Raw genomic sequence first — 24700 nt, forward strand, 5'->3', positions numbered from 1 at the left:
GAAATGCCACCTAAATATTCCCAGAACCTCTTCATCAGTTATCTCATCTCTCCCATGACACATTAACCACCTCCACTGGCTGGCTCTCTTTTTTCTGCCAAAAATTATACTCAGGTCTCTCACCATCTTAAAAACAACTCCCTCTTGATTCTTGGTCCCCCTCATGCTACTATCGCCCTTCTCTCCTCCATTTAAAGGCACACTACTTCCAAGAATAATTTTACTCATCTACTTCCTCACCTTCCATTTACACCTCAGCCCACTGTATCTGGCTTCCATCCCAACCAGTTCAATGACCTCACAAAATCCTCCTTATCGACAAGTCCCACAGATACTTGGCCCTTTCTTCCTTTTTTTCTTTTTTGAAAAGTGAGAACTAGGCCTTTCACTGAATTTCAAAGGGGTACTCATTCATTTACTCTTTCTTGAAAGTTCTATCCCTTGTCCTACTTAAGGTCACCTCCTCCTCACCCCATTCCTCTGACCATGCTTTTTTATTTTTTTTGATTTAAAATTTTATTATAATATTATTCAAACATATAAACCTAAATTTAGAAATAAGTTGTTCACACTTGCAGGCCTTATTCAACAATAAATATTTAAAAATCAAAATGGACACACAAATCAAATAAAAACATAGTATAAGTTAACAGCATTTGTTTAACATGACAGATAATGTTGTTTGTGACAATAAATCACTGATGTTGAATTTAATATTAATATGATGAGGCTTCATGTCAGCCTCCATAATTTTCAGCATTTTGGCTTCACTGTTTCTAATGCGAAAAAAGGTTTACTCGCATAAATATGCTGTACAAAATGAAATTTAAAACTCCAAGGAGTTGTTTGATAGCTCAAGTTAGTCTCATAATTTATCAAAATTCTTCCAGCAAGAAATTCTTACATGCCAATTTTCATTAATTGCTAAAGATTAGCACTAAGGTTAGTGTTTTTAGGGAATTAAAATCTGCATTAAATGGGAATTTAATCCATTTATTTCTGGGAGTGGAAACGATTTCTTTATACTTATGATAACATTTCCTGCTAAATTGGTATTCTGGAAGAAAAGTTAAATATTATTTTCGAAACTAAGTATTCAATCAACAACAAGCATTTATTGAGCAGATTTCTCAAACCACTATGTGCCCTGTGAACACAGATCTCTCATTACGTTTTTATATTTGAACTGCCAGAAACCTCTCTTGCTGTGGGATGCCATGGAATTATTTGGCTTTCACAATGGCAGGCATTAATGCAAGCTTGAACACTAAAATGGAGTAGCAACACTCAGTGTTAGGACAATCACCAGATGATGAAGAATATGTTCATGTTGTTCGTTAAAGATCATCATTCAGCGTAAATCCACATTTAAAATTCTGATTTGAAATTCATGGTTTTATAGCTATTTTTAGCTCAATGCTTAGAACTGCTCAGCAAATAATAACTATTTTATTACTGTTGTTGCTATTTATTTATTTAAAATATTGGTTGGCAACATAGCCCAAAGAAAACAGACTGGTACCAGAGCAAGCATTCTGAGTCTCTTTTTCAATCTCATGCTGACTAGCCAACTCATCATGGATATCTCTGTATTTGAGGTTCCTATCCATTAATGAGGTTGAAACCTTCTAGAACTGTTGAGAAGATCGCATGAGTTTAAAATGTAATTCAACTGATGTATATTATGCAAAAGCCCCAAGGTAAGTCATATGGCACCATATGCCAGTGCTCTGAAAATCAAACAATGCTGTATACATCTTAGATATTCTTCTAGTAGACATGAGCCAATTTGGAGAAAATAAATTTCTCAAAAATAAAAGAAAACCCACTAGGAATAGAGCATCGAATCATTGCCCCTGGACAACTTTTGGTTATTTTAAGACCAAACTATTGTGATTATTCTCAAATCTTTCTGAAGCTGAGAAAATATTCAAAGAAGGGATTCTTTACCTGGAATTCATGGATAGGCTTCAGGGAATGTAAGTTTCTGAAATGTATCCAACATTTTTTTGGGGGGTGTGTGTGTACACGTGTCCTTACGCACATATCTGAAGGGGAAGGTTTATATTTCATCAGATTCACAAAGGTATGTATAAGAACCAAAATGTATATGAACCACTGTTTTGGAATAAGACTCTTAACCCTTAGTACCACTTGAGAATTAACACTTCACTTTGATCTGAAACTCGGATGTTTTTATGGAATCATTTTTCTGGGCATAGTGCTACAGTATTAGTCCTAGCCATAATTGTGATGCAAAGTATTAATCAATTTAATAAGGATAGTTACATCATTTTTTATCTTGATCAAAGATAAATGAGGACTATAGATTAAACAATGGCATATATTGCAACCATTGAGCTGATGCCATTGGACTGTGTTATTTGATTTGGAATTATAGTATTATCTGGCCCAAAATAAGGAGCACCACCTATCTTGGGCCAGATAATACTATAATTCCAAATCAAATGGCCATGCTTTTTCAGTCTTCTTATGACCACTCTTTCTCTGCCCGTCTTTTCAATATGGCACCAAGGATCATCAGATTTCTCACCATGGCCCACTCTCCTTCCTCTCACACTCTGTCTCCTTTCCCTCTGCAACCTCAGTTACTCTTACTAATGCCTGTATGTTGATGTCTCCCCAAATCTTTCTCTCCAAGTTTTACCTTTCTTGTGAGTTTCATACTTGTTTCTGGGTTGTGCGCTGAGTGTCACAAGGCACTTCAAACTTAAAATTTTCAAAGGTGAGCTTTCTGATTGCACCTCATTGCCTCCTCCCCCCAAATGTCCTTTTCCTCCTGTCATCTTCAAATTCCTCCTCAAATTGCTGCCTGAATGTTCCGTCTAAACCACTTACACCAATCCTTTGATTTGTCTTAAAAAAGGAGCAGACTTTGCATTTATCATTCTAAGTAAAGCAGCCATATGTGTAGCACTTACAGTAGTACATGAAGCCTAACTGAAACTGTGCGTTTGGCCATCCCTTTTCTGCAGCTTTCTGAAAGTATTTAAGTGCTTCTGCATAATTCTGCAAGATAATTACACTTTGTTACTCAAAGGTACATGCATAACTCCATGGTAACAATTGCCTTCCACTTTTTTTAAGAGCATAGTTAGTGCCCTATGTGATTTAGGCTAATTAAAGTAGTATCAGAGGTATTATACATTTTATTTCATTATTATATTAGATTCTATTAAGAAATAATTATCTTATTTTCATTGTAAATTATGTCTTTTCCTACATTGACAGTAGGTTTTGTTAGATATTGGGGGAAGGTCACTCAAAAGACAGAAGTTAAAGTAAGAAGATAAATTTCTCTATGAAAAAAAAATCCTCACGGCTTAGATGATTTCTAAGGTTACTTAGAATCTGTGATTCTAAGATATAATTAGGGTTGTTATTCTTGTCACAAACTTTTTCTACGTCTCTTTGGCAAATATTTCACTGAATTATTTTATTCTCTATTACCAGATATGATACCTTGGCAAACCAAGTAATAGAGACTAATTCCTTTAGATTAATCAGTGATCATGAATTTCACCCTAATAAATTGCTAGAAATGTTGAAAAAGATAAGAAAATTATTTAACTTACCACAGGAACTCCTTTCCCATAAAAGTAAAGAAGACCAAGCCCATGAAGACCAATGGCATTGCCCTGGAACAGGTTTAAAAATCCAAGTAAAGTACCAGAAGAATTCACCATACGGAAAAGTATTGCAAAATCATTCACAATATTTGAAATGCAGCCGGTAGGAGATGAACTAAGGCAGGTGAATCAGGCAGTTGGTGTTATTCTGACCCTCTCTAGTTTCTCCTTTCACACTTTCATAACCCACCTCTGACTAGAAAGAGGGAGATGAAAGTCAAATCTTTCCTCCAGTCTTTCATTCAGCATTTATTTAGTGCTTGCTTTGTGTGTGACTCCGTAACAGGCATTGGGCAGAGGTAGGAGATGAAAGTCAAAAGATCAATAAACCGTGATCCCTGCCTTATAGACTCCTGGGCTCTGAGCCACTAGGTAGGACCTCTTAATCATGTCAAATGTGGTAAGTCCTATAGTAGAAACAGATAAAGAGTGTTGTGGGCACCTAGAAGAGGGAGGCTAGGTGACGGTGGGTGAGACTAGGGACTGAGCAGATTGAGTTGTCGGAGTTGTTGACATTTGAGCTGGGTCTTAAAGGATGTGTAGGAGTTTTTCAGAAGGGAGAAGTCTATCTAGACACTTGTTACCTGCTTTGGTCAAAGGAGGTTGACATATATGGCCAAATAACATTTGGAGACTCTATGAATTTCAATCTAGCTATTATGGATGGTAAAGCACTGTTACTGCTTGTAAGGTTTATAGTATTTCCTCAGGGACTTAAGTTCTGATAGAAAACTCTCCAAATTTCTCTTTACCACTTGTATTTATTTGTAATTAGTTTTAATAATTTAAGAATTGAAATGTAATTATTGCTGATGCAACCAGAATATTCCTTGGTGATACATGAATAGCACATAACTAGAGAAGGCATAGTTCAACAACTATTTCAAGACTCCAGACTTGGAGCCTATGCATGTCAAAGGGCCAGCTATTGTAAGAATTCTTGAGGATGGTCCACCTGTATTTAAAACAGCTGGTATATGTCTACTATCCTCTTCCCTCTTCTCCCCTGACTACTACCTGTGGTTCCAGGAGTTTTAGGATAGTCTGCTCTGGGGATAGTAAGGCCTGGTGTGATCCATGTGGTAAAGTCTAGTGAGTCTGTTTCCTTTTAACTATCTTCATTTAGATGTTGAGAAAAAAATGGGAGGGAAGGGAAATGAGAGGAAGGAAAGAGGAAGGGAGAAGGAGGAGAAAGGTTAGAATACTAGGGACACATTTCTTTCTTTCTCTAAGAGAATCCTTGGGAAACCGGGGTCTCATTGGATGACTCACCAACTGTTTAAGGCCCAGAGTACCTGTTTAGAATGTTCAACTCAGGAGAGGCCAACTCAGATACCTCCAGAGCCATGCAAGTAATGTAAGAAGTACATTAAGCCCGGTGATGGGGGAGTGGTGGAGACTGAGGCAAACCAGAGAGCACCTGCCCTGTCCAAAGGCAGCAGCACCTCCCCGGCTCTCTGCTGCAGCCAGCTGTCATCATGTGGAAAGGCCGCCTCACGTGGACAGCTCTTCTCATTTTCCAAGAAAAGCTGGACATCCAGATTTTGATATGAAATTTCCTAATTTTTAAAACTCTTTCTGAGCCAAACAAAACATATATGCAGGCACCACCACTCCCACCCCATACATAACTTCTGCCTTAGGGCTCAATGCTCTTGCTCAGGTTAACTGACGTGAACTTAGGGACCAGATGGTCACATTTGGCAAATATTTGAGGAACCCCTACAAGGCACTAAGACCGTTGGCCTCCTCTAGGTGAAGAGACATGACCTTCAGACAGTAGGAGAGAAGGCACAGGGTAGAAGCAGTAAAGTGTCTAGCAGTACACAGAGTGAACACAGGGCAAGTTCAGAAGAGGGAAAAGATGTGTTTAAGGGAGTAGGGGTGGCTTTGTGGTGGGAGAGAGGATCGAGCTCTGCTCTGGGGGATGGGTATTCAGAATGGGGGATTCTGGGAAGGGGGGAATGACAGAAGTGTGAAGATGGGGATGGACCTGATGTGTTCAGAGGTGTGAGAGAGGAAACCAGAAGAATATGGTCCAACTTGGGCCCAACACAGGATAACTGTTCATGTTTCTGAGTAAGACACAAGAAGTCATAGAGTCTATAGCTTTGCATCCTGGTACTGATATGACTTAAAAACAAATTTAAAAAGCAACAGTTTAAAAAATAGTTGTAAAAGAAGAGTATGGGTGTGCAAGAGTGGGAGGCAGAAACTCTTTACTTTGATAGTGACCCCAAGTGAGGAGTCTAATAAACTGTCCAGGAGATGGTAAAGGATTACATGGCTATGTCCACCTGATGCCATTCATAATAATGACCATAAAGGAAGGGAGCTCAGGTTTGGAACACGAGTAGCTCAGATCACTACTGGTTACACAGCCCTTGAATAGCTTGGGGGAGCTGGGTTAATTTACACACTGAGCTCCCTGGCATTATTCCTTTGCACTGAAAAATCAGCATTATCTGCCCAGTCACATGAGATCTTCCTCTGTTACATTATACCACCTCTTTTTCAGTCTGCTCTCCTTGTCATCCTAATCTAATGGTACTCTGGATGACTGTCTCGCTGAGCAACAATTTCATATAAATTACAAGGGAGAGGAGAGGAGCCGAATACCAGCCTTCTCAGTAATTTAAACCACAATAGCAGCAGCTCCGAGGTGCTAGTCATTTATAAATAGGCTCCTGAAGCAGCGTGTGGGCTTTTGAAAACCGAGAACAGTTGAAAATATTCTCCATTTGAGCACATCTCTACTGCCTGTGTTGCTGTAAGACAGTGGAAGACAACAAAATGCTTCCTACCGTGCAGGATTAGAAAGTTTACCAAGGCTGTTCTCCAACGTTAGGTTGGTGAGTGTTGTCATGAGGACGTTATGCACTACAGGGGTTTAGGGGAGTCTGCTAAATTTCACCTGACAGATACCAGCCTCACTGATCTTAGGAACCAAGGCAAGAACTTCAGCGGCAGGAGCCACACTACACAATTTCTATATTTCCTCACAGATCCAATCCATTCTGCCTCGGATATGCTTTGAACTTCATTCTACCTTACTGGCCCCAGACTTGGAAAGATAATAGCTGACACACAACACTTACTATTTGCCAGGCACTGCTTTAGGTACTTTACAATACGAGGCATATAACTATTAACCCATTAAATCCTGACAACAATAATATGAGGCAAATTTTCCTATGTTCTCACTTTATAGATAGGAAAATTGAGGCACAGAGAGGTTAAGTAACTTGTCCATGGTCACACAGCTAGTAAGTTGCCATTCAAACCAGGGATTCTGTCTCCAGCGCCATGCTCTCAATCATATTGTCCTGGCTGCCCGACAACCTTCTGCCTGAGCCAGAGCCTTTGGGTAAGATCAAGGGAGAAAAAACTGGGCATTTCTTGGTTGTCTTTGTACTCAACTTACTGCAGTTACTGACTGAGTTTTCCCTTCCTCGGTCCTCATTTTTGTTTCCTGTTTCCTGAGCTAGATGGCCTCATCTACCGCATGGTGGAGGGGAGAGCTGAGCTTCTGTCTGGCTTCCAGCTAGGACAGCACAAGGCACTGCCATTTTCCATTTACCAAGAAGGTGAGACGTGTCTCTGCCTACTCCCACCCCATATTTTATTGTCAACGATATTTTTCTTCCCCGGGACCCTAAACGCCTCCCAGGCCCATTAGTCTGGCATGGGGCTTTGGACTTAACTCTTCAGCACCAGTCTGCATGTAATAAAAGGCAAGTGTTTTTTACAGAAATGGGCTGAATACATACCTTATTAGCTGCCATAGAAAAGTATTTGAAAGCGGTAGCATTATTTTGTGGTGCTGCAACATTCCCTTTTAAATACATCTACAAAAAAATAAAATAAAATAAATGAAAAGATGTAAAAACTAAGGAATTTGAGGGTGATGAAAATCTTTGAGAACTACATAGAGGTGATGGTTGTACAACACTGTGAATGTAGTAAAGGCCACTGAAGTGTACACTTTTAAATGGTTAATTTTATGTTATTTGAATTTCACCTCAATTTTTATAACTGGAAAAACTAAGGATACAATCTATTACATACATTCTGGAGTGCCCTTGCCCAAGGGCAAAAAAAAAGGATCCTATCTGTGTTTTTTCATGTTTCCTTGCATCTAAATTTACTGTATGTAGCCCTCTGGAAGCAGGGCACTTGTCCCCATGGTTACTGATGCAGACTGGCTGCGGGGAGCCAAGGACAGCACACAGGAGTGTGAGTGGTCTTTGAAGGAGAGAAGAAGATGCCTCTCCAGAGGGACACTCCACAACAGCTCCTCCCATCAGTCAGGGAGGAGCTGGGTTTCGGTCAGTCTGGAGCTGGTTCTCATTCCAGGGATGGAGGAAGGAGGTACCTCAATGGGTCGAGGCCTGTCCCAATCTAGCCCAGATCTCCTGTTACCTGCCAAGGGCTCAACAGAGGGGCTCTGAGCTACACTCAGCCAGGATCCCTGGGCCACATTCACTTTCAAGACAGCTTTTGGTGCCCTGGCTAAAGACCACTATTGTATGGGGCTTCTTCCCAAACTGTCACATCAAGAATGCTACTCTCAGCTTGTAGCCGAATGACCCGCTTAGCTGCTTCCATGAAGGAGGTGTGCAGCCCTGTCACCCTACACTGGGTTCAATTAGCTGGTAGTATTAGGTTTTAAGAAATGAAAAATATTGGTCAAGATGAAGCTTGTACCTGTCCTATAAATGCCATGGCATTTGCATTCCCAGCTTTTGCTGCCTTTAAGAAGTAGTATAATGCTTTCTGGAGAGAAAAGGAACAACATTATTGACAGTAATGAACATATCATACAAAATAGCTTTTGAACTAAATTTTATTTCATTCAACATGCATTAAAAACTATCTACGAAATGCCCACTTTGTTTAAAGCACTACTCCAAGTGCTATTTCAATCACAAACCTGAAGAGTGGGAGATAAATATATATATTTCATCTATATAATTTTAGAATGTTAGGGCTTGTTTCTCACATTTGGAAAGGCATGATAGGCATGTGGCTTTGTGGAGGACAGATAAAGCCCAGCTGCAGAACTAAATACTCCATTATTTTAAAAAAGTACACTTGTATGTTGTCAGTATGTACTTATTGCATAAGACAATTTGTGTAATTGGCAGAATTGGATATACAGCATCCTAATGTTTATGAGGCAGAGGGAGTAGGACTAGACACAGCTGGCTGCCTGCTGAGCCCAGGACTTTCCGCAGAGGTGAACTTCAGACCAATTCTTTCTAAATCAAACTGAAGGGGGCCAGCAAAGCCTTTGATTCTCTCTGGGTCATAATGTTAAATGAAATGCTCAGTCTAGAACGCATGGGAGCTGACCTGTCTCTTGCTGCCTCATTCCTTAGGCCTCATCGTGACCTTCCATCAGTTCTCCTCAGAGACCACATGGAGAAATAAAAGAAATAAGCCCCAGGAATGAGAAATAAAGACACTCGCCAAAGTGTCTTATTAGGACACAACTCTTCTCTCTTTAAAAAGCCTTGACTAGATTGATGTGCAAGGATCCACTCCTTCCCAAAGAGAAGAGAATGTTCAAGGAAGAAATGCAGGTAGTTCTTTTATACATAAATTTGCTCTAGAAATATTGCCAACTTATGTGAGAACCACACACTTGTTACTAAAGTCGGTCTGCCTTGTGGACATGAAGTAAATACAAACGCTACCATCCTGGACCTCATCACATCATGCATCCATTCATCCATCCACCTTTTCTATTCTTCATTTATCCTTTCAAGAACTTGGTTGAAACCTGCCATACATATAGTAGTATGGCAGGTATTATAGGTGATTCATAGATGAGCAAAAAACCCTGTCCCTACATTTGCTCCCGAACAATACTGTTGAGAAAAAGGAGTAGATGTAAATAGCAGTAAGACAATAAGTGATAGGTGACATAAAAGGAACACTGAAAAGAATTAGATGGGTTTAGAATAATAGAAATTGTATGCAGCTCTATGTTAAGTGTTTTACAAGCTTTTTCTTACTCAGTTTTCACAACAGCACTGTAAGGAAGCTATTATTAATATCTGCGCCTATTTAGTGACACTCAGATTCATGCAGTTGGTACTGGCAACCCGCCAGCAGCCTGAATCCAATTCCCATGTCCTTGGCACTCTGCCTTCATGGTTTAAAGAAGGAGGGCTTAAATGATAAAGGTCGTACAAAAGATAAAGGATTCACTGTGCAGAAGGCATCATAGGCTGAGGGAATAACATGAACAAAGAATGGAGATGGGAGTGTCCAAGGTGTGTCCAGGAAATAGTAGTTACTTCGGTACACATGAAGTAGAGCATCCAAAAGCTAGGACTAGCCAAAATGTGATGGGGCCGTATTATAAACAGTCTTGAATACCAGGCTAAGGACTTTCATTTTATTTGGTAAAAAATAGAAGCCATTGGAGATTTATGAGCATGAAGTAGTCTTGAAACAAATGCTGTCTAAAATGTCTGGAATAACGTAGGTGTCAATTGGATAGGAGAAAATTGTAGCAATGTATGATTTACCAATTACATATTGGTAAATAAATCAAAGGTATGACTAAACGTATGATTTACCTATCAGAACACATCAGTATAAGAAATAATCGTATTTCTTATGAATATCTCTACTGAACCAAGACCCGAATATATCCGTCAGTAACTATAATTTGTGCAAGTCATAGTACAAATTTGCTCCAGGCTTTGGTTTCTTCATTCATGTTCTCTTCCTCTGTGCTTCTGGGAACCCTGTCCTTCCCTATCATGGCATGCATCCATTGACCTGTCTGCTTAATTTTTTGTCTCCCCCAATGTTGAATTCTCTGTATCTTAGCACAGTGTCTACTGTATGTTAGGCACTCAGAAAATATTTCTGGAATGAAAGAATAAATGACTGAATGAAAAGATAAATTTGTCAATCTCTAAAACAAGGGGACTGGATTTTAATTTTTATGGTCTCTTCCAGCTCTAGCATTATGATTCTATGAAATCATTTTCAAAGTCCAGTTTCAGAATTTGGGCTCAAATATTTGGCAATAGAGAGCTCTGGGGAAAAAGTTACATTCTGGGACTCTAGATTTGAACTGTTAAAAGAGAATCGTCTATTCCCCAGAAGCAAATAAGAATCCTGGAGTTTTCCCCATCCTTCAGTATAATGATCTTGTAAAGACCAAAGGAACTGAGGCTCTCTCTCATTTCCCCTTCCTCTTTCCTGGCTTACTTGGCATCTCAGCTCTCTTTTCTCTATCTTTACGTTAACCTGCCTTTAATGCTATTGTTTCAATCGCATAAACATTTATTAAACACCATGTGAAAGAACCATGCAAGCTACTTTGATGGCTATGCATGGGCAAACCTGAGTTCTTGCTCTCAAAGAGTCAAGTATCCATCCATCCATCCATTCATCTATCCATCTGCTATGGTCTGCATATTTGTGTTCCCCCCAAATTCATATGTTGAAAACCTAATGCCCAAGGTAATTGTATTAGGAAGTGGGGTCTTTAAGAGGTGACTGGCAGAGCCCTCATGAATGGGATTAGTGCCCTTGAAAGAGGCCCCAGAGAGCTAGCCTGCCCCTTCTGTTATGTGAGGATACAAGGAGAAGCCTGCATTGCAAGAGGGCCCTCACCCAATCATGCTGGTACCCTGAGGTCAGACTTCCAGCCTCCAAAACAGTGAGAAATAAACTTTCATTGTTTATAAGCCACCCAGTCTGTGGTATTTTTGTTATAACAGCTCAAACAGACTAAGACACGATCCATCCATCCATCCATTCTTCAAATATTTACTGAGCACCCACCATCATATTTTACTGATTCTAAGATGTACAGCACCCAACTCCTCTCCCATTTTAATCAGGACATTTCTTACTATCAATGGCATAATATAATTTATATTGGGAGTGTTTTCTCTTCCTCAGTAGAACATAATGTATCTTATAATTGATGGTGTCTTAGATAGGATGAACTATAATATGTCTCAGGCATTATGCTAAGTGAAGTTTCATTATTTGAATGCACATCTCTTTTTAAAATAAAAATAGACATGATTTTTTTGTTGGTTCTAAGAAAGTCCCTAGTTTAATCAGTTTATAACATTTCCTTTAGAATGAAATGCCAAGAAAATGTATTGTTCTAAAAACATTTGTGAATCTTCTTTTATCACAGGTTCTATAAGCCACTCTTAAAGGGGATAGTATTAGCTCTGTTCTTTTTAATAGGTGGCAGGGTGGACAAAGCTGTTGCTTTTACATACTTGATATTATTCTTCCACTAGGTTTAATTTAATTATGCATTATCCACTTTAATAATACGCACCAAAACACCCAGCTTTCCTAATCCAATTAATTCTGAGCCTGTATATATTTAGAAATGCAAATGACATTAAAATATATGTGTACAAATTCAAGACAATGTAATCAAGAATTGCATATACAATACTTTTCAATAATTAAGAATTTGGTAGTGGGGAGGGGAAGGTGAAAATGTTGCCTGTGGTGACAACTCATAAGAGAAATTAATTCAATCAAACAATGAGGAGGGGGGAAAGAGGCAAGCTAGTCATTTCCAGGTATTCTGATGTTTAATTTGCTGGGCAGTACTGGGCATCACTTATATTTATAAAGAGCCTTACACTACTAATTTTCTTTGGTGGACTAAAACATTAGCATACTGATTCAAGTGGTGGTTCTTAGGCTGGGGAAAATGTCTAATTCTTAGGATGCTGTCATTCATTCATTCACTCATTTACTCATTTATTCAGTAAATATTTACTAAGTACCTAATATGTACAAGGTGCTAATCTGAGTACAAGACACACAGTAATGAGAAAGATAGATAAGAATTTACATTCCATCGTGGGGAGACAGCAAACAAGTCAAGATCAGTATAGTACAAGGAGTGAGAGGGGCTAGAGAAAAATAAACACAGCATGATAGGATAAGTGATAAAAAAGTAGAGTTGGGCTTCCCTGGTGGCACAGTGGTTGAGAGTCCACCTGCCGATGCAGGGGACATGGGCTCGTGCCCCGGTCCGGGGAAGATCCCACATGCCGCAGAGCAGCTAGGCCTGTGAGCCATGGCCACTGAGCCTGTGTGTCCAGAGCCTGTGCTCCACAACGGGAGAGGCCACAACAGTGAGAGGCCCACGTACTGCAAAAAAAAAAAGCAAGAGTTGATCAAGAAAGCCCTCTCTGATGCAGTAAGACTTGAAGGATGAGAAGCTAGACATGGGAAGAGCTGCAGCAACAGCCTTTCAGAAATTGGCTTTATCCTTTAATCTTCTCTCTCCCCTCTGCATCTCCATGCTCTTCCAAGTTGATTTTGATGCAGCTAAGCTGTGGCAAGTTGCAAACACGCCAGAATACTTTGCAGTTCTGCCTATTAAAAGGAGAAATTCTTTTTCCTACTCCTTCAATGCTGGCAGGCCTCATGACTTACTTTGGCCAAAAGAATATGGCAGAAGTGATTTCGGCATTTCCAACCCTAGGCCTCAAGAGACTTTTGCTATTGTATTTGTAGAACCTTTGACTGCCATGTGAAAAGCTTGGGCCAACTGGCTGGAGGATGAGAGCATGAAGAGAGACCCAGTCATCTCAGCTGTCACAGATGAGTCCATCATAAATGGGCCAGCCCTGGCCAAAACTCTAGCTAACTATACATGTGTGAGTAAGCCCAGCCAAGATTAGCTGAGCCTGGCCCAGACCGGAAGAATTACTCAGCTGAGCCCAGCCACAACTACTGCCCTGCCAAAATCATGAATTAAATAAATGGTTGTTGTTTTAAGCCACCTAATTTTGGGAATGGGGTTTATGATGGCAGCCTAAGCTAACTGATATATAAGCCAATCAGTCTTGATACCTTGACTGGAGTCCTCCATGCAACCTCAGATTTATTAGACTGAGGAAAGCAGGAAGGACCAGCTTGTGCTTGCCCAACTACTGGGATGGTACTGGAATTAAACCAGCCTTTTTAGATGTCTAGATGGGAAGATTGGGGCCTAACATACCACCAGAGAATTTGGAGAAACCTGAGTGATTATATCATTCCTTCTTCTTGCTTTACAAATGAGGAAACTAGATTTCAATGGCTGCATTTTTTTAATTTGTGTTTTCTTTTTGCCCAGGTCAAGAGTAAGCAAAGTTTAATGAAAAGAGCACAGGCTTTGAATGTGGAAATCCTGAGTTCAAATTTTACTCCTTAACAATCTTACTACCTAGCTGTGAGATTTGAAACAATTTACTTCATCTCTCCAGCCTCAGCTTCTCATCTGTAAAACAGAGATAATGAATGTGAATGAGCCCACAGTAGAGCCTGACTGGGCTCCTGGGTGATACCCAACTGCCTAGCTGTTGCCACTACAGCACCAGACTCTTCTATTGTCAGCCTTGGGATTGCACCTCATTCTCACCTAGAGGCAGCTACAGCTCCCATCTGGTGTTCATGGTGGCTAGAGCTGACTGGAAGTATTGGGTTGGCCATAAAATTCGTTCGGGTTTTTCCATACCATCATACAAAAAACCCGAATGAACTTTTTGGCCAGCCCAATGCTTAGCTTTGTGGGATCTTATGTACTCTGCAAAGCTTAGTGGGCATTCCATATAGGCATGGTTTGGGCACCTTCACAATCAAATTTTGTCTTTATGGAAAATGGGGAATTCTCAGTTATGCATCTTATAGTTTACAGGAGAAACCCATTGCAGGCTGAAATCTGATGTTGGAATCGTGTGAATCCAGAACTTCTCATCTAAGAAGCTAAAACCTTAGTTATTGTGAAGATTTTTAAAAATCTGAAGACCTTCAGTTGAGCTGTCTTGGGATGCATATGCTTATTTCAATTGCTACCTATTTTATCCCATCTTATAAAATTAACTTTGACATTTACCTAATGAGTATAGTACCTCATATAAAACACAAACTATAGTACCAAAGGTACATTCATAAAATAAAATATAAAGTGAAACAGAAAGTAATAACAGATCAGTCTTTTATGTAACTGCCATACAAAGTAGTTATTTCTATTGCTTAGCCATTGGGACTATGTTGAAACAGAGTGTGTGTTCCTTTGAGACAGTGAGCACATGGCTTGTATAAAATGACAAGGGCTGCAAAATCATCTTTTAAAAGAATCCCAGTTAGTTCCCCAGATCTGTGGGGATCTAGGGCCTTGAAACCACAATCAGGATTACGACAAGATCTCATCCAACGTCTTTGGCATCTTACTGAGGAGGATCCTGTGTAGGTCAAGTTTATTTGCTTTTTTCTCCACCATAAATGTGGATTGTTAATTAATCTTCTAACCTCACTGGGATCAGGTAAGATTAAGCAAAGTGATTGAAAGGAGCTTTGCAAATGTATAAAGATGATTAATAATATACCTAATTATATTGAAAGCAGTCTGTCCTCTAATCTAGCTGAGTGGGGTTGAGGTGTTAACTCCCAGGTAGACTTTCCACAGCCTGGCCTTTGGGAATGGGTGTATCCTCCTCACCTAACCCCAGTTCAACAGTGAGTTTGGGTGGGAAGAGAGAGGGTTCAGTGGGACCATGGAAACTCCCCAGCCCCAGCTACTCCTTCACAGGCCTCTACCCCTTTGTACTTGGAGGCAGGTAGGAAAAGTGCTTTCTCTAGTGAACTTTGTTCTTCCTCAAAAACTGGGAAGCAGATCTGACCAAGGAAGCAGCAGTGGGCTTTCCCCAGCAACTCTTCCACCCACCCTCTCACCTTTCATGGCCCCGCCAACCTCTCTCACCATTATCCTTCCCACCCCACATGACTGAAGCTTGAGATTGACTTACATAGTAATCCTGATGTAGACCCTTCCTCCCAATTAGATGTAACTGTCCAAGAGATACCTAGAAATGATGAGTTTTGACAATTATTTTAGTAGTAGTATTCATTTCAATAAAGAAAAGAAAAAAATTACTTGATTTTAATGCAGTATATTGATCCAGTTTGCTACAATTGGCATGTCTTAAAAAAGAAGCAGAAAACCATTCCCAATTCTGTGTTTTATTGGGTTGATGTTGGTCATATGGCTTCCTCAAGGCCAGAAAGCTGGCCTGGTGATGTACAGCAACACCTGGGCACGCAAACCTAGTGGCCTTAACTCTTGGTTCTCAAGAGTTAAGAGAACCAAGAACCAATGCTGTCCTATTTCCATTCCCATTTCCAAGGACAGGGTATTTCTGGATCCTGGTAAGAGTTCATTCATATTAAAACCAACATTGGATGGTACTTTTTTCCTATAATTACAATCTAGTTTTTTTTTTGTAATAATTTTTTTAGGAGTAAATGCAAAAAACAATGCCATTACTATTGCAACTGGCTCTCCCATAGGCTATAAGGAACTGAAAGATACAGACAAAAAAGGAGTAGAACAAAGAGGGGGTTCTCTTCCCTTTCCCATTCAGGATGGAGCATTGTTAACCCTTCTAGGACTCAGAGAGATCTAAGCTCTTTGTAATTTGCATGTTCTAAAAATTCAAGCTCATCTGCATACATTACTTGTATCTGAACATCTCCTCTTTCAGCCAAAAATTTATAGTATTGGTATATGTCCCAGTCCAAAATCTCACTGTTAGAACTCAGATTTTCAGGTCTTTCAGTTAGTCTCACTTTTTCCACTGGAACACCTTCACTTTTTTCCAATTTGTCAGCAACTGTGAATAGAAACAAGCCAGAGAGTAGCCAGAATACACAGACTGTAAGAGACAGCAGTCAGCTTACAGAAAAAAACTATTAGGCCTATTCTCTTCAAATTGTGCAGAGATCTGGTCTACTAACAGAAAAGAAATATCCTTAGGAGATAGAATTTTGCTTATTTGGTTCTCAGAAAAGTACAAGACACTACTTATTTTTTGCAGCCTATACAAATATTGTATCAATATATGTAAGACCCTAGCCAAGCAGGCTCAGGAAAGAAGACAGATTTCAGAAGAAGGCAACCAACTCCTTCTATCACTGACTTTTACTGGGTATATTGAAACTACAATACAAGAGTAAGAACTGCTTCTTAATTATTTCCTATGGATAGTCTGAAAATAAATTTCAAATATGGTTGAGTCAACCTAACAAAATACACAATTTGAAATATATCTGGTAATTCCAGTTCATTAAGCATACAAAAACATCTTGATATATATAACATCTTTAATTCAAAAGTAATTTTTTTTTTTTTTTTTTTTTTGCGGTACGCGGGCCTCTCACTGCTGTGGCCTCTCCCGTTGTGGAACACAGGCTCCGGACGCGCAGGCTCAGCGGCCATGGCTCACGAGCCCAGCCGCTCCGCGGCATGTGGGATCTTCCCGGACCGCGGCACAAACCCGTGTCCCCTGCATCAGCAGGCAGACTCTCAACCACTGCGCCACCAGGGAAGCCCCAAAAGTAATTTTCTTTTCTTTCTTTTCTCAGATCCTAATAATGTCAAAGATGTAAATTCAGATGTTATTCTGATCATAGAAATTAACCATGGACTTTACCCTATTCACTTCTTGGAAGATTTTTATATAAAAGTCTATTATGTAGTCTGGTTCAGTGATGTTGCATGAGGAAATATTACATGCAACTTTGAAAATGATTCTAGGAATATATATTAACCTCGTGCTCTGTTTTTTGTAGACAAAGGATAGGGTAATAGAATAATGGTTACTTGAATTGTTCTCAAGTGCAACAATAGAGATTGCCAAGGTATGTACCTTACATCCATTTCTTCAGGAATTTTTAACAAGTCATCCCATATTCTAAATGTTAGAATTACAGAAACTGCTTAATATTTATTCATGTTATATTTAAATTCTCAGTTTAAGGAAAGAAGATCACAAGATCAAGTAAAATAGAATTGTTTGGAGACATGAACTAACAAAAATAACAGATGAGTACAATCATTTAAAACTTTTGGAAAAGTAACTATTAAGAAATCAGAAACTCTACATTGTATTAAAAGAATTGTATTATAACCGATGCTAAAGCACAGTCTTTAAATACTTTCATAAATATTTCAACTAGTATTGATTTGTTTTTTTAATTGCTTGGCAAATCTCTTTATCTTAAAATAAATTATGTGGATTACTCACTATAATCTGCCACTTTCTTGTAATGACTTAGGGCAACTTCGCAATTCTGTAGAACACTGATTCCTGACAAATATCTGTAACCCTAAAACACATATAAATTCTTAATATTTTGACAATGCTATATTTATAACACATCTATTTGGGCCCAAGAATATTTAATTACAAACCAAAATCATCTGGGATATCATGCTTCCTCCAGCACTTCCAAAGGTGTAATATATCAGTGCCTAAAGTTTAAAAAAAGGTTATTCGACATTTAAATTTGAAACTCAAACCCAATCATTGCCTTTTTATTCCTAACCTTGAGCTACTCCAAAATAAATTACAAATTTCACTCTCTTTCTCTGTAAAGATGGCTGCCATTCACTGGGGGCTTATTGAGGTCTGGAGTCTGTGAAAAGGGGATTGTACATGATATTTCATTTAAACATCACAAAACCCCTATGGAGTAGATATTATCTGAAACTTGATAATATGGAACATTAAGAAACAAATGGCATTAGGACCCTAAACTTCTCTAACTATTGAGCTGTGCTCTTAACCACCACACTAGAGTGAGCCCTTCACTTAAAGAGTAGACTCTCTATTCAGTGTCCCGTTAAAAAATCATTTTTGTTCCAGAAAAAAATAGAATGACCTTACCTTAGCTTGATTGTATTCCATTCCTATTCCACAAGAAGACAAAAATCCTAATGCCTAAAGCCCAAAAGAAAAAGAAAAACTCAACAAATCCATTTATTTTACAGCTATCCTTACCTACATTAGTAAGGGGTATTTTAAATGTCTGCTCTATAATTATTTATATTGTTAACTTATTTCTTATACCATAGCAAATTGCCTTATTACACTTTTGCTAAGGCAACAAGAAAAATTTGGAAAAGGTTACAATAGTGGAAGTTTTGTATAATATATGTGAAAATAAGCTAATACTTACTGAATTTTAGAATAATTATAGTAATAAAATAGTATAAACCAATGCTCTCTATGTGTTTACCTTTCTTGGCAATGAAAAGACTTTTTTCTCCAATACTTTTAAATTTTAATTTGAATACTTTTTTACATATTTTAAAAATAAAATGTGATGGATATAAAAAGTTCAAACAAGAAGAATTATATTGAATAAAAAGTGAAAGTCTGAACACAGAGCAAGATGGTGGAATAGGAAGCCCCAAGCCTTGTTTCTCCAATGTAGCCAAAATACACAGTCCTAAAAGCCTTTATGAGAACTTCAGAAGTCAGTTAAGAAATCTTAACTTAGTTACCCAGTCAAGCTCACAGCAAAGAACAGGCAATTAAAATAGGTTAGAAAAGCCATTATTTAATCTGCAATCTTATTGCAGGTTTTTAATGTTATTTAATCTGCAATCACTCCTCCCCCAGGCCAGCACAGCTTGGTGTGATCAGGAGAAAAAGTCCAATTTGGAGCTTCTGCCTTGGGAGGGAAAGAGGAGAGTGGAACTTAGGTCCAGTATTCCAGCTTTTGGTGGGATTGCCTGAGGGACTGATTTCTGTCTTGCCTGATACAGGGTGCTAATGGGGAACCAGGGGGCTTCTGAGAACAAAAGAGCTCATGGGATTGTTGCAGCATCAGAGAACTTATAGCATACTGCAGATGGCAGCCAGCACAACTCGGCACAATCAGGAGAAACAGCCCATCTCATGGCTTCTCCCTTGGGAAGGAAAGAGAAAAACAGAGTGGGAATTCTGACTTTTGAAGAGGGGCTGATCGAAGATTTGGCTTTCATCTCATCTGATTTGGAGCACTGACAGAAATGGAATGCTTTAGATGCTGGGGGCCTCTAAGCAAAAAAGAGAGCTTGGAGGCTTGTTGCAACACTAGAGAACCTGCAGTACCACAGAAGGCAGTACCACCAGAGACAGCAAGTGATTACAACCTCCTGAAAAAGAAATCTCTAATTGGGAAATTACAAACACAAATCCAGAGAAGACACATTCCCAGAAAATATTTGAGAGACCCGCAGAATCTCTAGCTGTGTTTATTGGTGAAGGTCTTCCTCTGCATAAATCTAGTCCATAAAGACTGGGAAAGGTGGCTGTTTCCCCAGATGCATAAATCACAGCAAAAAATAACAAGGCAGATAAAGAAACAGGGAAATATGGCCCAACCAAAGGAATAAAATGAATCTTTAAAAATTACCCTAAAGAAATGGAGATTTACAAATTACCAGACAAATAATTCAAAACAATCATCTTAAGCTCAAAATGCTACAAGAAAACACATATAAACAACTAAATGAAATCAGGAAAATGATGCATGAACAAAATGAGAAAATCAACAAAGAGATAGAAACTATTAAAAAAACTTACAGAAATTCTGGAGCTGAATACAATAATAGAATTGAAAATTTCACTAGAGATGTTCAACAACAGACTTAATCAAGCAGAAGAAAGAATCAGTGAACTTGAACACAAGTCATTTGAAATGATTGAGTTGGAGGAACATAAAAAAAAAGGAATTTAAAAAAGTGAAGAAAACCTAAGGGACTTGAGGAACACAAAAAAACTGAACATTATACACATTATGGGAGCCACAGAAGACTGAGAGAAAAAGGGCAGAGAGCTTATTTTAATAAAATTTGGATGAAAACTTCCCAAACCTGAGAAAGGAAATAGATATCTAAATTCAAGTTCAAAGAACTCCAAGTAGGGAGTCCACTCAAAGAGGCCAACACAAAGACACATTATAATCAAAACAAAGACATAGAGCACCAGATGCAGCAAGAGAAAGGAGACTTGTCATGTACAAGGAAGTTTCCATAAGATTATGAGCAGATATCTCAGCAGAAACATTACAGGCCAGAAGGGAGTGAAATGATATATTCAAAATGTTGAAAGAAAAAAGCTGTCAACCAAGAATACTGTATCTAGACAACCTAACCTTCAAAAATGAAGACAAAATATAGAACTTCCCAGATAAGCAAAAGATGAGGGAGTTCATCAACACTAGAGCTGCTTTACAAGAATTGCTAAAGGGAATCCAAGTTGAAATGAAAGGATGTTAGCCCGCAACATGAAAGCATACAAAAATATAAAGCTCTCTGGTAATAATAAATACATAGACAAACAAAGAATCATGTAATACCGTAATGGTGGTGGATAAGTCACTTTTAATTCTGGTAGAGAATTTAAAAGATAAAAGCATAAAAGATAACTGTAACTAAAAAACTATGTTAATTGATACAAAATGTAAAAAGAAGTGATTTGTGTCACTAATAGCATAAAGCGGGAGGAGGGCAGAGTCTATGTGATTGAAGTTAAGTTGATATCAATTTAAAATAGATTGTCATAACTATAAGACGTTTTATGTAATCTCCAGGGTAACTACAAGGAAAATACCTACAGAAGATGCACACAGAAAATGAGAAGGGAATCAAAGCATGCCATTACAAAAAAATAAATGAAAGACAAAGGAAGTCATCAAGAGAGGAAAAGAAGGACAAAATAACTATAAAACAAACAGAAAACAATGAACAAAATGTCAATAGTGAGTCTTTCTCTTTAAGTAATTACTCTCAATTTTTATATGGATTAAACTCCCTCAATTAAAAGACATAGAAGGCTCAATGGATAAAAAACAAGATCCAACTTTATGCTGTCTACAGAAGACTTACCTTAGATATAAAAACAAACATAGGCTGTGAAAGTGAAAAAAATGGAAAAAGATATTCTATGCAAGCTGTAACCAAAAGAGAGGGATGATCACACTTAGAAAAAGTAGACTTTAAGTCAAAAACTGTCACAAGAGGCAAAGGACATTATATAATGATAAAAGGGTCAATTCACCAGGAAGATATAACCATTATAAATGTATATGCACCTAACAGCAGAGCTTCAAATATATGAAGCAAACAATGACAGAATTGAGAGGAGAAATAGTGATAAAATAACAGTAGGAGATTTTAATTCCCCACTTTCAATAATGGATAGAACAACGAGACAGAAGATTAATAAGGAAACAGAGGAGTTGACCAACACCAAGGACTAATTAGACCTAATGGACATATAGCAAACACTCTACTCAACTACAGCTGAATGCATATTCTTCTGAAGATCACATAGAACATTCTCCAGGATAGATCATATGTTAGGCCACAAGACAAATATTAACAAATTTAAAAAGATTAAAATCATACCAAGTATCTTTTCTGACCACAGTGGAATGAAACTAGAAATCAATAGCAAAAAGAAAACTGGAAAATTCACAAATATGCACAAATTAAGCAACACACTCTTGAATAACAAATGGGTCAAAGAAAAATCACAGGAAAAATTAGAAAATATCTTGAGACAAATGAAAACTAACAACACCATACCAAACTTAGGCAATGCAGCAAAAGCAGTACTAAGAGGAAGTTTATAGAGATAAAAATCTACTTTAAAAAGCTCTCAAATTAACAACCTAACTTTATACCTCAAGCAAGTAAAGAAAACAGAACAAATGAAGCCCGAAGTTAGTAGAAGGAAGGAAATAATAAAGAATAAAGGAAAGATAAACAAAAAAGAGAATAGAAAAACAGTAGAAAAATCAATGAAACTAAGAGCTAGTTTTTCAAAAGATCAGCAAAATTGACAAATGCTTAGACTAAGAAAAAAAGACCCAAAACACAAAAATCAGAAATAACAGAGGGGACATTACAACTGATGCCACAGAAATGAAAAAGATAATAAGAGAGTAGTATGAACAAATATACACCCCAAAATTGGATAATCTACAAGAAATGGATATATTTCTAGAAACACACAACTTATGAAGACTGACTCATGAAGAAATAAAAATCTAAACAGATCTATAACTAGTAAGGAGGTTAAATCAGTAATCAAAAACCTCCTACAAAGAACAGCCCAGGATCTGATGGCTTCACTGGAGAATTTTATCAAGCATTTAAAGAATAACACCAATCCTTCTCAAATTCTTCCCAAAAACCGAAGAGTAGAGAATACTTTCAAACTCATTTTATAAGGCCACCACTACCCTGATAATAAAGCCAGACAAGTATGCTACAAGAAAAGAAAACAACAGACCAATATCCCTGATGTATATTGATGAAAAGAAAACCTTAACAAAGTATTAGCAAACAGAATTCAACAACACATTAAATGGATTGTACACCATGATCAAATGGGATTTATTCCTAGAATGCAAAGACAGTTTAGCATATAAAATAGATTAAAATATATACTGTTGGCCCACTGTATCTGGGGGGTTCTGCATCAACAGACTCAACCAACCACAGAACAAAAATATTTTTAAAATTCCAAAAAGCAAAACTTAAATTTACTGTGCACTGCAAACTATTCACATAACATTTACATGGTAAGTAATCTAGAGATGATTTTAAGTATACAGGGGGATGTGTGTAGGTTATATGCAAATACTACATCATTCTATCGGGTGAGCCAAAGGTTAGTTCGGTTTTTTCATAAGATGGCTCTAGTAGCACTTAGTTGTCTTTAACTTTATTCCAAACAATTTTGTTAGATTGTATGTGACAGCTGTCATATCAGTGTGCATTTAAAAAAAGACAACAGGGCTTCCCTGGAGGCTCAGTGGTAGACAGTCCGCCTGCCAATGCAGGGGACATGGGTTCGTGGCCTGGTCCGGGAAGATCCCACATGCCGCAGAGCGGCTAGGCCCGTGAGCCATGGCTGCTGAGCCTGCGTGTCCGGAGCCTGTGTTCCACAACGGGAGAGGCCACAACAGTGAGAGGCCCACGTACCACAATAAATAAATAAATAAAAATAAATAAATAAATAAAAAATAAAAAAAGACAACAAAACTGGTGAATTTTTGTATAGCCATTTTAATATTGAAGATGAAAGAAATAAAGCAACATTTTCAGCATTTTACGCTGTATTATCTCAAGAAAGGTAAAAATGCAACTGAAATGCACAAAAAGATTTGTGCACTGTATAGAGAAAGTGCTGTGACTGATCGAATATGTCAAAAGTGGTTTGCGAAGTTTCGTGCTGGAGATTTCTCACTGAATGAGGCTCCATTGTTGGGTAGGCCAGTTGAAGAGGATAGCAATCAAATCAAAGCAATAACTGAGAACAATCAATGTTACACCACGCAGGAGAGAGCTGACATACTCAAAATATACAAATCAAGTGCTGAAAATCATTTGCACCAGCTTGGTTATGTTCATTGCTTTAATGTTTGAGTTCCACATAATTTAAGCGAAAAAAACATTCTTGACCATAGTTCTGCATGTGATTCTCCACTGAAACATAATGAAAACGTTCCATTTTTAAAACAAATTGTGATGGGCGATGAAAAGTGGATACTGTACAATAATGTGGAAAGGAAGAGATCGTGGGACAGCGAAATGAACCACCACCAGCCACACCAAAGGTCGATCTTCATCCAAAGAAGGTGATGTTGTGTATATGGTGGGATTGGAAGGGAGTCTTCTATTATGAGCTCCTTTCAGAAAACCAAACAATTAATTCCAACAAGTACTGCTCCCAATGAGACCAACGGAAAACAGCACTCAATGAAAAGCATCCAGAATTATTCAACAGAAAACACATAATCTTCCATCAGGATAATGCAAGACTGCCTGTTTCTTTGATGACCAGGCAAAAACTGTTACAGCTTGGCTGGGAAGTTCTGATTCATCTGCAGTATTCACCAAACACTGCACCTTCGGATCTCCATTTATTTTGGTCTTTACAAAATTCTCTTAATGGAAAAAACTTCAATTCCCTAGAAGACTGTAAAAGGCACCTGGAACAGTTCTTTGCTCAAAAAGATAAAAAGTTTTGGGGCCCACTCTCCCAGCCCCTGACTTTCTCCCTTTCCCTCTCTGTCCTTCTCTCCCCCTTTTCCTCTCTTCCATTCTATGGAAGAAGCTTTGTTATAAGCATCCCTAATAAGAGCTCCACATGGTAAGGAAATGAAGCCTCCTGCCAATGACCAGAGGATAGGATTCTGCCAGCAGCCTT

The 24700-nt window shown here is 38.3% G+C and overlaps 1 protein-coding gene across 1 annotated transcript in view; it reads right to left on the minus strand.

Annotated features, from left to right (window-relative positions):
* The window catches only part of SEL1L2 (SEL1L2 adaptor subunit of ERAD E3 ligase), a 61531-nt gene that overhangs the window by 15392 nt on the left and 21439 nt on the right, over window positions 1–24700 (minus strand). Inside the window, 8 exon segments of the mRNA XM_032605713.1 lie at window positions 2943–3030; window positions 3597–3659; window positions 7421–7498; window positions 8358–8426; window positions 16167–16321; window positions 17735–17816; window positions 17902–17961; window positions 18377–18430. Coding sequence (XP_032461604.1) covers window positions 2943–3030; window positions 3597–3659; window positions 7421–7498; window positions 8358–8426; window positions 16167–16321; window positions 17735–17816; window positions 17902–17961; window positions 18377–18430 — 649 coding nt within the window.

The sequence above is a fragment of the Phocoena sinus genome, chromosome 15 (genome assembly GCF_008692025.1).
Source record: "Phocoena sinus isolate mPhoSin1 chromosome 15, mPhoSin1.pri, whole genome shotgun sequence".
Lineage (NCBI taxonomy): Eukaryota > Metazoa > Chordata > Mammalia > Artiodactyla > Phocoenidae > Phocoena > Phocoena sinus.